The 14,483-nt window shown below is 41.0% G+C and overlaps 1 protein-coding gene across 2 annotated transcripts in view; it reads left to right on the forward strand.

Annotated features, from left to right (window-relative positions):
• Window positions 1–14,483, forward strand: part of PHLPP2 (PH domain and leucine rich repeat protein phosphatase 2) — an 88,358-nt gene that overhangs the window by 21,674 nt on the left and 52,201 nt on the right. For both annotated transcript variants that reach the window (XM_011961872.1, XM_011961881.1), the window contains 2 exons: window positions 3,016–3,149; window positions 12,022–12,212. In XM_011961872.1, the coding sequence (XP_011817262.1) occupies window positions 3,016–3,149; window positions 12,022–12,212 (325 nt within the window). The remainder of the gene's footprint in view (window positions 1–3,015; window positions 3,150–12,021; window positions 12,213–14,483) is intronic.

Raw genomic sequence — 14,483 nt, forward strand, 5'->3', positions numbered from 1 at the left:
TCTCGGCCTCCCAAAGTGCTGGGATTACACGCTTGAGCCACCGTGCCCGGCCCATTTCTCTCAGTTTTCTAAAGAGAAATAGAAAAATAGAGCACATGAGATTTAGCCTGAAAGTATAATTATTTGTTGGTCCTGAATATGTGATCATTATATGAAATGATAGTGTTTAAATACATTGAACTGTAGGGGTCAGGTAGAATTTGTATTATATTAGGAAGGTATCTTAAGATAACTCATAGACCCTTGATTTCTGAGATGCTCTAAAGATCATCTGGCCCAGTTTGATTCTCACAGGTGTTTCTTCTAAAATATCTGTGACAGATGGCTCTCCAGGTCTCTCTGAGCAGTTTTGAGAGGGAGTTCGTTTCATGGTTGAGCATCTCTAATCGTTAAAATTCTTCCTCATATTTAGCTTAAATCTACCTATGCACCTTCTCATTCTTCCGAGTCCCATTCTTTGGAGCAGTCCAATCCGTCTCAATATTTGAAGATCTGTCTCTTTATATCCTTACTCTCCTTGTCTTCAAGTTAATCCTCCATCAGTTTATTCATATTGTGTGGTTAGTTGACCTCTCTCCAGGATACAGTTTATGAAAAGTCCTCCTTAAAACATATCTTTCTCAGAAGAATCCCGTCATTGTGCTAGGAAAATGCCTAACGTTGTCATAGACAATGAATTTTGTAAATATTGGTTTTTGTTTGGCTAGGGATTAATTGTAATTGATGTCTACATAATCTGAAACGTTTATTTCCCATTTCTCTTTAATTCAGTCTTTATTGGTCATTACAGGCTTTTTGTTCTTTGATCATTCCCCATGTAGCAGTTCATTCTGAGTTTATTTGATGGTTTCTGGAAGCTAAAATACTGAACTGAGCAGTCAGGAGAGGCCAGGTAGTTGTTTTATTTTTGTCTTTTTTGTACATCAGTATGATTTCTGTTCCTAAATTATCATTTTGTTACAGTTGTTTATGTTCAGCTTTGTAGTTGTGTATGTTCAGCTTGTTGCCAACAGCATTTTCCAGTTCTTCAGCTACAAAATGAAGACATTGTTCATACCTTTTGTCACGATGGGAAATGCATCATGTTTCTTGTAGTTATTAATAATATAATTTTTAAGTTTTCTTTTCTTTTTTTTTTTTTTTTGAGACGGAATCTCACTCTGTTGCCCAGGCTGGACTGCAGTGGCATAATCTCGACTCATTGCAAATTCTGCCATTCTCCTGCCTCAGCCTCCTGAATAGCTGGGATTAGAGGCGCCCGCCACCACGCCCAGCTAATTTGTTTGTATTTTTAGTAGAGATGGGTTTTCTTGTGTTTTTTTTTTTTTTTTTTTGAGACTGAGTCTCGCTCTGTGGCCCAGGCTGGAGTGCAGTGGCATGATCTCCACTCACTGCAAGCTCTGCCTCCCTCGTTCACGCCATTCTCCTGCCTCAGCCTCCCGAGTAGCTGGGACTACCATGACCCGGCTTTTTTTTTTTGTATTTTTAGTAGAGGTGGGGTTTCACCATGTTAGCCAGGATGGTCTTGATCTCCTGACCTCGTGATCCGTCTGTCTCGGCCTCCGAAAGTGCTGGGATTACAGGCGTGAGCCACCGTGCCCGGCCAGAGATGGGATTTCACAGTGTTAACCAGGATGGTCTTATCTCCTGACCTCATGATCCTCCCACCTTGGCCTCCCAAAGTGCTGAGATTACAAGCATGAGCCACTGCGCCCAGCTGTTCTTAAGTTTTCTAAACAGAGTTCTTTAAATGTTCTTTTAGACCTTTTGAACACATACGGACTTTCCTGTGCTTGCTTTTGGTTGTTGTTTGAGATGGCAGAAATATTCTATTTTTATTCTAACTAAAATTGTTAGTCTTAAAAGTTTTTAGAATAATAATTGGCAACATCTTACTGAACACTTACTACATATGAGATATTTTGCTAAGTACTTTTCATACTATTATAGTATCTTGTTTTAAGTATATAAATAAATTTAAACATCTTATGAGTTAGGTATTATTGTTATTCCCATGATAATGATGAGGATTTAAAACAGTGAGAGTAAATAACTTGTACTGGGACATGCATTTGGTAAGTGGCAGGACTAAGACTTGAACCAGGCAGTTGACTGTTGGAGCCCATATATTTAGCCACTGTATTTATAACTGGTTTCTGGTAAAAGCATTATAAAAGAGCTGTCTTGCTATTATGACTGTTATAGCCCCTTCTATCAAAATACACATTGATCCTTTTTTTTTTAATTTAATATTTTTCAGTATTTTAAGTCTGTGATTTAAAATACAGTGTTACCAGAGGCCACAAGTGATTGTAGGACATTCTGGTTTTACCTTAGCTTTCATTTAGGACCATGTAGTAGAATGATTTTTAGGGAGTTATTTTAAGGCAAATAAATAAATGGAAATTCTCAATTTTAATTTCTAATTTGGTAAATATCAGTAGATGTAACACATGTAGACAGAAGCTCTTTGTGATCCCCAAAGTTTAAAGGGGTCCTGACGCCAAAAACTTACACTTGTTTAGATTAGTTGTATCATAGAATATTAAAGAAAATCTTGACCTAGGAATAAAAATCAAGACCAGATTTTGTATATTGAGTTACTACTTAGCCATGAAAAGGAATGAAGTCATGTCTTTGCAGCAACATGGATGGACCTGGGAGTCATTATCTTCAGTGAAATAACTCAGAAACAGAAAGTCAAATACTACCTGTTCTCTCTTACAAGTGGAAGGTAAATAATAGAGTGTGGGGTAATAGACATTGGAAAAGCAGAATGGTGTGAGGGTGGGATGGGGATGAAGGATGAGAAATTACTTAATGAATACAGTATACATGATTAGGGTGAGGATTACAGTAAAAGCCCAGACTTCGCTACTAAGCAGTATATTCACGTAATAGAATAGCACTTGTACCTCTGAAATTTATACAAATAAAAATAAAAATATTAAAAAATTAAATGAACCATTTTTATTACTTACCAAATATATATATATTTTTGAATTGTGTAATCAGGAGACTGGAACCTACTGAACGACCTCTTCAGATCGTTTATGATTACTTATCCAGGCTGGGATTTGATGATCTTGTGCGCATACAGGAGGAGGCTACAAATCCTGACCTCGGCTGTATGATTCGGTTTTATGGTGGTAAGAATTTATCAGTGGCTTTGTATGTTAACTACTTTTAAGTTGATCATTTGTGCCTCTATCTGCCGTCAGCTTTTTAAAAGTATTTTATCAAAATCGAGTTTTAAGCCAATTAACTAACGTAGTTAACACCAACCAAACAATAATAAAAACCAAGAGGTCAAGGGTAAGGCAACACTTTAAAAATATCTTCTTTTTATTTTTACTTATTTTGCACTTGTATTTTGCTAACTTACTAGCATTATTTTATACCTTTGCCAGAATCTTGACTGGATCATGCTTTAGTAAATTATTTTTTCAAGCTCCTGGTAAAGCCTGTAAACTTCTGAATGGCTCAAAAATATTGAGAGTAAGTAGTTATTATCATATATGACTTGACATTGATGAATATACCTGTCAAATTTTGTATATTGGTGAATTTAGTGGGGTTTAAATCTAGGATTTTTGACTCTTCTGAGAAAAATATTTTAAGATGAATTTGAAGAACACAACCCATCTATCACTATAATACTTAGTTAGAAAAACAAAAACATGGAACACAGCAATTTTCTTATTTGATTGTGGTTGAACCCTAGTTCTGCATTATGGTAGCCCCCACTTGTCCATGGGGATTATATTCCAAGATCTTTAGTGGACAACTGAAATCACAGATGGTACTGAACTCTGTATATACTATGAGTTTTCCTGTATACACATACCTGTGGTAAAGTTTAATTGATAAATTAGGTAAAGAGATTGACAATATTTAATAATAATATAATTATAGCATTATACTGTAATAAAAGTTAGTGAATATGCTCTCTCTCAAAATATCTTGTCCTATACTTACCTATATTCAGACCATGATTGACTGCAGATAACTGAAACCTTGGAAAGCAAGACCACAGGTGGCGAGGGGGCTACTGTGTATGTTTTTGTTCTAGAATGAAAGTTGAACCTTTCTTTTACATGCAGTTATACTGCACAGTGGTTGGCTCTGATGCCCCTACTTTTCCTACCACCACCTGATAAATTATAGCATATGCAGGATCTTAATATACTATACCCTTAAGAGGATATTTCCAGTAGAGTCTAAAAGAGTACCAGTTTTTAGTACTTAAATTTTGAGGAGTCTTTCCAAAAGTGAACTCTGTTGATGTAGAAAAGTTGGTACAGTTTGAGTGAGAAAATTAAGTTTGGGATGAAACTTAATAATCTTTGAAAATAGACAGTAATGCACCTGGTACCAAAAAACAGAATGTAGATAGATTGATAGATGAGTTAGTTATCTGTTGGCTCTGTAACACATTGCCTCAAAACTTAGGACTTAAAATGGTAATAAATACTTAATAATTATGTAGTTTTTTGTGGGCTGGAAATCTAGGAGCAGTTTAGCTGGAGGGATAGTCCTGGCTTGGGTTTCATGAGATTTCAGTCATCTGAAGGCTTGAGTGGGGCTGGAAGATTCACTTTCAACATGGTTCACTCACCAGCTGCTGGTAGGAGGCCTCAGTTCCCTCTTCTGTGGATCTTTCCATACGGCTTCCTAGGTGTCTGAGGCAGGAGAATGGCATCAACCCAGGAGGTGGAGCTTGCAGTGAGCCGAGATCGCACCACTGGACTCCAGCCTGGGTGACAGTGAGACTCTGTCACAAAAAAAATAAAAGAAATGAGTCACTAAACACAGCCCATACTATAGAGAGAGGAATTAGCTCCAGTGTTTGAAAGGAGGAGTGTCAAAGAATTTGTGGGTCTATTTTTTTTTATTTTTTTATTTTCTTTGAGACAGGGTCTTACCCAGTTGCCTAGGCTGTATGTAGTGCAATGGTGCCATCGTGGCTCACTGCAGCCTCAACCTCCCAGGCCCAAATGATTCTCCCACCTCAGCCTCCCAAGTAGCTGGAACTACGTGCACACACCACTCACCTGGCTAATTTTTGTATTTTTTGTAGAACTGAGGTCTCGCCATATTGCCCAGGCTGGTCTCAAACTCCTCAGCTCAAGTGATCCTCCTACCTTGGCCCCCTAAAGTGCTGGGATTACAGGCATGAGCCATCATGAGCAGCCAGATCTATAATAAAACTGATGCAGGATTTTTTCTTGACCCCTTTATGGGACTTGTGACAGTGGTGCCCCATTTACTCAGCCTACCCTGCTCATCCCTTGTGGGAAGGGAATGTGCAGGTGAATGAGTGTGGGAACTGGCTAGCTGCTTGGACAGTGATGGGAACAAACCGTGTTCATTGAGTTCTGTTGTACTCCACCCTTTGTGGGACGTAGCACATAGAAGAGTGAGTGCAGGAACTGGCTGCCTACTTTAGCACCAGCAGGAATAGATTCTGTGCAGGCTTGTGGCAGCGTCCAGGTAGGGGTGTCTGTGATCCCAAGGCCCCAGAGGATGTGTTATAATGCTCTCTTAGCTCTGTCATCTGCAGACAGGAGTGTGTTATCAGCTCAGTGGTCCCTTTGCCTTGTTGCATAGGGCGGCTGCTCTCCACCAGCGAGGGCAAAGAGCCAGTGTGACAGTCTATTTGAATACCATGGCTGGGCGTGGTGGCTCAAGCCTGTAATCCCAGCACTTTGGGAGGCCGAGGTGGGCGGATCACTAGGTCAGGAGACCGAGACCATCCTGGCTAACATGGTGAAACCCTGTCTCTACTGAAAAATACAAAAAAAAAACTAGCCGGGCGAGGTGGCGGGTGCCTGTAGTCCCAGCTACTCGGGAGGCTGAGGCAGGAGAATGGTGTAATCCCAGGAGGCCCGGGAGGCGGAGCTTGCAAGGTGGCGGGTACCTGTAGTCCCAGCTACTTGGGAGGCTGAGGCAGGAGAATGGCGTAATCCCGGGAGGCCCAGGAGGCGAAGCTTGCAATGAGCTGAGATCCGGCCACTGCACTCCAGCCTGGGCGACAGAGCCAGACTCCGTTTCAAAAAAAAAAAGAATACCAGCACTTGGTGTGTCTCGAATTCTTGTCTGGTGCCCAAGAGGAATGAGGTCATGCGGACAAATTGAAGGATGGTGAATGCGGAGAATTTTATTGAATGAAAACTGCTCTCAGTGAAGAGTGGAGCTGGAAAGGGGATGGGAAGGGCAGGTTGCTCTCCCTTGAAGCTTCTGTCTTCTGAAGTCAAGTCGCCTCTCCCTGATGTCCGGCTGCTTGTCTTCTCTGCTGGCTGAGTCTGGGGTCTTTATAGGCACAGGATGGAGATGCTGTAGGTAGTTTTGGAAAAGGCAACATTTGATTGGTAAAAAGACATTATTCAGAAAGAACCATTCGGGAGAGAGCAGACAAATAGGGATAGGAATTCTTACTTTGGGCCACAAGTTTCAGGCTTTTCGCTGGGGACTCACCTCTGTCTGCCTAGAATTTCTCTGCTTCCTGCCTCTATCAAAACTGTCATAGAAAATATGCTTCCCTCTCACCTTTTTCCTCCAACCACCCAGTGCCTGAAACCAGACACAACTATTGTTAACCGAAGGAAAGAGTTGAAGTATTCTCTTTGAAGTAAATAGCTTGGTAATCAGCTTTAAATATTTTATGTGTAGAATTTTTGGTGCATTATCTTAGTTGGATTATAGTGTTAATAAGGTCAAGGTCATAAGGGCCTGAGTGCAAACCAGTTAATGTTGTGTTCTCTGGTTATAAAAGGACACTGGGTAGTGTCCCAGTCAGCCATTATGCAAATGCCAGTTATCAGTCTTGCTGGAGAGGGAGTGCTGGGGGAAAAGTGAGTGGAATGACTCAGTTCAAATTCATGATATAAAAGCTGTGGAAATAACATTTCACTAAAGTCAGGTTGAGTAGGTAGCATGATTAACCATGGGATTAAGAGAACATATAGCCGGGCACGGTGGCTCACGCCTGTAATCCCAGCTCTCAGGGAGGCAGAGGTGGGAGGATAGCTTGAGCCCAGGAGTTCGAGACCTGCCTGGGTAATAGGAAAAAAAAAAAAAAGACAAGAGAACATATAAATCCTCTGCAGCCAATTAAGCCAACTGTGTTCCTTTCCTCATGGGGGCTCAGTGTGCAATGGCTGCACACAGCAGCTTCCTTGGTAGTGTACTCAGCCTGTTTCTTGTATGGGTAGCTCTAAGGGACCTTGGAGACAGGCCTTTCAGATGGGTGTTCATGTCTCTGACTTTGCACTATCCCCAGTCTAGGCTCCAAACAGATATGCGAGGTGCCTTTGGAAAGCCCCAGGGCACTGTGGCCGGGGTTCACGTTGGCCAAATTATCATGTCCATTTGCACCAAGATGCAGAACAAGGAGCACGTGTTGAGGCCCTACACAGGGCCAAGTTGAAGTTCCCTGGCCGCCAGAAGATCCACATCTCTAAGAAGTGGGGCTTTACCAAGTTCAATGCAGATGAATTTGAAGACGTGGTGGCTGAGAAGCAGCTCATCCCAGATGGCTGCGGGGTCAATTATGTCCCCAATAGTGGCCCTCTGGACAAGTGGCGGCGGGCCCTGCCCTCGCGAGGGCTTCCACTGTGCTGCCCCCTCTTAATGCTCGCCAATAAATCCTACTTCCTGTTCACCTTAAAAAAAAAAAGAGAGAAAGAGCAAACCCCTTATTTGTGTTGGAGAAAGTGGCATACAGAGAGTGTGATTTGTTAGGGAAGTTGTAGCTCTGGGACTGTATAGCTCAGGTAGCACAACTCCGTGCCTGAACATTTCTCTGTGTACTACATTCTCTGCACACATTGTTTAAAACAGCTTTGTCAAAAGAGCATAAATACAAACATCAGAAGCCAGATGCAAAATAATTACATCGTATGTTTCCATCCATTTAAAGTTCAGAGATCGGACTAAACACAGCCATATTGTTTTGAAATGTGTGGCAATACTATTCTTTATCAAAATCTCTTCTTTCATAGTAACAAAATTGTAGTGGGGCATATAACTGCCTGGCTACAGCCCATTTTGCAGCCTTTCTTGCGGTTAGATGTGTACATGTGACAAAGTTTTCTTCCATGGTATGGAGTGGACTTGATGTGCGCCACTTCTACCTGTGCGCACAAACCCCCAGTATGTGCTTCTCAGGGCTCTAGTGCTCTTTTCCACTCAGGTGGGCTAGGATGGCAATAATCAGAGCAATAATTGAAGTCAAGTGTGGAAAATTGGAAACCCTGAGTTACTTTTTAAAAAAAAAATTATTTATTTATTTATTTATTTTTTGAGACAGAGTCTTGCTCTGTCACCCAGGCTTGAGTACTGTGCTGCCATCTTGGCTCACTGCAACCTCCGCCTCTCAGACTCAAGCAGTTCTCCTGACTCAGCCTCCTAAGTGACTGGGATTACAGGAACCCACCACCACAGCTGGCTAATTTTTGTATTTTTAGTAGAGACAGGGTTTCACCATGTTGGCCAGGTGTTAAATTCCTGACCTCAAGTCATCCGCCTTCCTCGGCCTCCCAAAGAGCTGGGATTACAGGTGTGAGCCATTGTGCCTGGCCAAAACCTGAGTTTTTGAATGACAGTGTTGACCCCTGGTGAAACAGAATGCTCACTTGAATGAGTTAAATTCCCGTTGCTTGAGCCATTATATTCTGTTTGCTACAGCCATAGTTAATACAGGACATATACAAAAGCGGCAAAAATAAAAAGAGAGCCAGAAAATTATTGTAAAAGTCAAGGGAGTGACTGAGGAGTGCAAGGAAGAGGACATGATTCTTACAAGTAGAATTTTTTTTTTTTTTTTTTTTTTTGAGATGAAGTCTCACTGTGGCCCAGGCTGGAGTGCAGTGTTTTCCAGGCTGGGTGCCGTCGTGGCTCGCTGCAGCCTCTGCCTCCTGGATTCAAGCAATTCTCGTGCCTCAGCCTCTCAGGTAGCTGGGACTACAGGTGCCCACCACCATGCCTGGCTAATTTCTGTACTTTTAGTAGAGACGGGGTTTCACCATGTTGGTCAGGCTGATCTCGAACTCCTAACCTCAGGTGATCCACCAACCTCGGCCTCCTAAAGCGCTAGGATTACAGGCGTGAGCCATTGCGCCCCGCCACATTTAAAATTTTGACTCAGCGTTCCTAAATTGCACAAATAGGTGTTACTAGTGTTACGAGTGTGTACTCGATTTGCTAGAATTTGAGAGTACTTATTTCCCTACACCTTTGACGACAACAGGTATCATTGTTAATCTTTGCCCCAATTGCAAAAATACTATCTCATGTTACTATGCATATTTAAAGCTTCTTTGTTAAAATATAAGAGGAACATGGTAGAATAGAAAAACATTGCACCAGCCTGATACAATTACTTTTATGATTGCGTATTTTCTTAGTCTTATTTTATATGCATATTTTATATTTTTATTCGTATATTTTTGCTTTTCAAACATTTGGTTTTTTTTTTTTTTTTTTTTTTTTTTTTTTTTTAAAAATTTTTTTTTTTTTTTTTTTTTTTTTTTTTTTTTTTTGAGACGGAGTCTCGCTCTGTCACCCGGGCTGGAGTGCAGTGGCCGGATCTCAGCTCACTGCAAGCTCCGCCTCCTGGGTTTACGCCATTCTCCTGCCTCAGCCTCCCGAGTAGCTGAGACTACAGGCGCCCACCACCTCGCCCGGCTAGATTTTTTGTATTTTTTAGTACAGACGGGGTTTCACCGTGTTAGCCAGGATGGTCTCGATCTCCTGACCTCGTGATCTGCCCATCTCGGCCTCCCAAAGTGCTGGGATTACAGGCTTGAGCCACCGCGCCCGGCCATACATTTGGTTTTTAACTACACAAGTGTAATATGAATATGGTGTCATTATCTGTGGTGTTTTAATTTGTTATAATTACCTCCTAAGTCCATTAACTGCTCTATAGAGAACCACCGTCAATTTGGTGCATACCTGTTCAGAATTTTCCAACTTGATTATTCCTATATACTATATATTCATAGAACCATTTGGATTTTGTTTACATAAGTGGTATTATTTGGTATTGATCTTCATGCTTTTTTCACCCAAGAGTTTGTCTTGGAGATCTTAACTTGTCAGCATTTGCAGAACCATCTTCTGTATGCATATCTTTTTTCTTTTTTTTTTTTTTTTGAGACAGAGTCTCACTCTTGTTGCCTAGGCTGGAGTGCAGTGGCATGGCCTTGGCTCACTGCCGCCTCCGCCCCCTGGGTTCAAGTGATTCTCTCCCCTCAGCCTCCCAGGCAGCTGGGATTACAGGTGGCTTGTCACCACACCCAGCTAATTTTTGTATTTTTAGTAGAGGTGGGGTTTCACCATGTTGGTCAGGCTGATCTCGAACTTCTGACCTCGTGATCTGCCTGCCTCAGCCTCACAAAGTGCCGGGATTACAGGCATGAGCCACCGCTCCCAGGCAGGCATGTTGAATTTTAAGTGATGGTAAACTTAAATGGCAGTTGGAGATATCTGGATAGTTGGAAATGTGGAACTAGAGCTTAGGAATACAGATCTGGGAGAACCAAACTCTCTGAGGAAGGTGGAATTTAGAAAACAGCCGTCCATATCCAAAATGGATCAAAAATATTAAAAAAAAACAAAAAAAAAGACTGTAGCATAACAACTATTTACTTAACATTTACATTGTTTTAGATATTATAAGTAATCTAGAGATGATTCAAAGTATACAGGACGTTGTGTGCAGGTTATATGCAAATACCATTTCATTTTATGTAAGAGACCATAGCATCTGTGGATTTTGGTATGCTTGTTGGGATGGGGGGGGGTCCTGGAATCAATCACTTGCCAATACCAAGGAATGACTGTATAGATGAAAGGATTGGCCTAGAATAGAAGGAGAAATGCTTATTCCATTTAGTGTATTAATATACAAAGTTTTATTGAATAATACAATTTTAAGGCTGAAGTAATCTAACTCATTTCCTCATATTATACATGAGAAACACATGGTTAAATAGGCAAAGTGATACCTAAGCTTGTATAAACAATTATGTGATAATATCAGGAGTACAACCCAGTCTTTCCAACTTCTGGGTTACTGTTTGGACCACCTCATACTGCTGTTCCTGCTCATTTCTGTGTAATTAGTTGTTTGTTTTTTTTTTTTTTTTTAAAGACAGGGTCTTGCTATGATGTCCAGGTTGGCCTTGAAATCCTAGGCTCAAATAGTCTTCCTGTCTCAGCTTCCAGAGTAACTGGGACTACAGTTGCACACTTCTTTTAAAAATAGTGCTCTTACCAAGAACTTCACGTCTTTTGTGTTTTAATGTGCTGTTTTGTTCACTGTATCTCAGTCATACGAAGGCCTCTGGTGGGAAGTAGAATTTCCACCACCATAATCAGAATAGTTGATTGAACTACTAACCATAAGCTTTTCCATATTAGTGGCAGAGAGATGCAGGATTATAGTTACTAATATATTCCTTCTAGAGTAGACTGATAAAAATAGTGGTTGTCATTTATTCCATGTTCTTTTTGTACCTAAAACTGTACTTAGTAGTTTATACTTATTATCTTACTTAGTTTTTATAAGAATCCCCAGAAGGTAGATTGTGTTAAGATTCAAACTATATAAATGAATAAAGTAAAACTTAATGAGAACAAATAGTTCAAGGAAACAAAGTGACAGAACCAGCATTCATGTTCAAGTATATCTGACTCCAGAGTTCATGATCTTAACCACTCTACCATGCTGCCTTTCTCTAGGTACATAGGAGATATGGGTGTTGGAAGAAGGGTTAAGTTAACAATAGCATCCAAAGTAAAATTTTGCTTCATAGACCAAAACTCACAGGTACTCCTACTGTATATAATTAAGTGATGGATAATATGTGAGGACTAGATCTAATTTTGTCATAACTATATTGCTTGGTTAGTTATGTCTATGAATAAGGTTGCTGAATGTTGACACATATTTTTCCCTTTCTGTATTCTTATACTACTTTAATGGTGGATTCTGAAATACTGTTTCCTTTTCAGAAAAACCATGCCACATGGATCATTTGGATCGAATCCTACTGTCTGGCATCTATAATGTACGCAAGGGAAAGACCCAGCTGCATAAGTGGGCGGAGCGCCTAGTTGTCCTCTGTGGTACCTGCCTTATCGTTTCCTCAGTGAAGGACTGTCAAACTGGAAAGATGCATATTTTGCCTCTGGTTGGTGGAAAGGTAAGACTCATAAAGTTAAATTATTTTTCATTTGATCATCTTAATTAAGAAAATATCACATATGCTTTTCATAGCTTTTATTCATATCTTTTCAAAGAAGCCAGTATGGGCATTATTAAAGATGATATCAGAGACTCTCTGAGAGGTTTAGAGGCTATTATGCCCGAAATCCTGTTGCAGAACCATCTGTTCTAGACATCCCCACCTCCACTGCTAGGCACTAGATTGTGGGACTGACAGTAGCCGGAGTCAACAGTGGATGCTACCATTAGAAGTTGCCTTTGGAAATTAGAAGTAGCTGCCAGCATCTGTCACCAAATAGATTCTTTCTGGGTTTTTGTTTTTTTAACCCCAATTAAATTAAAACTCAGAGTCTGAGGTAGTCATAAGATGTGATCCAGCAGCCAGGGAGCCATGCCATTTCTTCCATCTGTCCTAGAGGAGTCTCCATTCCCAGGAAAGGAGTTCACTCGTTAGTCAAACAGAATGAATGACAAATGACCATAAACAGATATACTAATATTTATAGACGGTATGTATATATGATTTTACTCTGTTTTGAATCTTGAATGTCACAAACCAATCTGAGTTCAGGAGGACTTCCAGACAAAATTACCTCATGAATTCACACTTCGGATCAGGCATCCAATCTGATCCAAATACACAGCAATATAGATAGAACACATGTATTAAAAAGATAAATAAGCTGGGCGTGGTGGCTTGTGTCAGTAATCCCAGCTACTCAGGAGGCTGAAGTGGGAGGATCACTTGAGACCAGCAGTTTGAAACCAGCCTGAGCAACATTAGCAAGACCCTGTCTTGGCTGGGTACAGTAGCTCATGCCTGTATTCCTGGCACTTTCGGAGGCCTAGGTGGGCAGGTCACTGAGGTAAGGAGTTCAAAACCAGCCTGGCCAACATGGTGAAACCCCGTCTTTAGTAAAAATAATCTTAAAAAATTAGGTAGGCGTGGTGATGGGTGCCTGTAATCCCAGCTACTTGGGAGGCTGAGGTAGGAGAATCACTCGAGCCTGGGAGGTGGAAGTTGCAGTGAGCCAAGATCATGCCATTGCACCCCAGCCTGGCAAACAGCAAGACTTCGTCTCAAAAAAAAAAAGAAAAAAAAAAAATTAGGTGTGGTGGTGTGGCACCTGAAGTCTCAACTGCTTGGGATGCTGAGGTGGGAGGATGGCTTGACCCCAGGAGTTCAAGTTGCAGTGAGCTGTGATCATGCTACTGTATCCTAGCCTTATGTGACAAGGTGAGACCCTATCTCTTAAAAAAAATAAAAATAAAAAAATAAATGAATGGATGAATGAATGAAAAGAATTAACTAAGCTTAGAAATACAGAATAGAAACATAAAATGATCAGAAGGTCTGAGTCTGTGGGCCTCCTGGGCTCTGGGTCTGAAAGGTTGTGGCAGCCCAGGAGTTCGGCTCCTGTAAGTATTTAGGTCTAATAGTTTGCTGTTCATAATGGGGGTCCTGGGTTAGGCTTATGGCCTAAAGCCAGGCTGATTGGTATTTTTTGTTTCTGAAAGAAAGCTAAAACAAAAACTGCCATTAAGCACTGACTGGAACCAAGGCTTATTTCTAGCTGTGGTCCTAAAGAGGTGGGAGAATCCAGTTATATGGCCTATGACCAGGAAAATGAATGAAATCCCTACTAGTTTAATGAATGAATGTTTGTAACTCCAGTATCAACCATGGGGCAGGAACCCACCACTGTCAACATGAGGTCTTGGGGGCTGAAGAACAAAGTGAAGAAAGTAAGTAGAGTTGTTTGAGAGGGAAAGAGTGAATGAGGACAAGGTTGGGGATTGGTGGAGATGAAGCAGCAGATAGGGTAAGAGAGAAAATGAACCTACCATTCAAGTGAACCTGAAACGTAAACTCCCTCTCACACACATCAAACAAACAAACAAACAAAAACCCACAGAGAAATTTAATACTAGGGAGGATTTCCATAACCTCAACCATCAGAAGATAAACTCACTTCAGATTGAAATGGAAATAAATGAATGTCCTGAAAAAACTTGAAAATAAGTGTATTTAGAATTTTCTAAGAGAGAATGGAAGAACAAAAATGGAAACAAATTCAGAAATCAGAATGTCTGCCTATGAAAAAGCCAAGTAGAATATTGGAAATAAAAATACAGTTACGGCCGGGCGCGGTGGCTCAAGCCTGTAATCCCAGCACTTTGGGAGGCCGAGATGGGCGAATCACGAGGTCAGGAGATCGAGACCATCCTGGCTAACACGGTGAAACCC

This window comes from Colobus angolensis, unplaced genomic scaffold (genome assembly GCF_000951035.1).
Source record: "Colobus angolensis palliatus isolate OR3802 unplaced genomic scaffold, Cang.pa_1.0 Scaffold116, whole genome shotgun sequence".
NCBI classification, from domain to species: Eukaryota; Metazoa; Chordata; class Mammalia; order Primates; family Cercopithecidae; genus Colobus; species Colobus angolensis.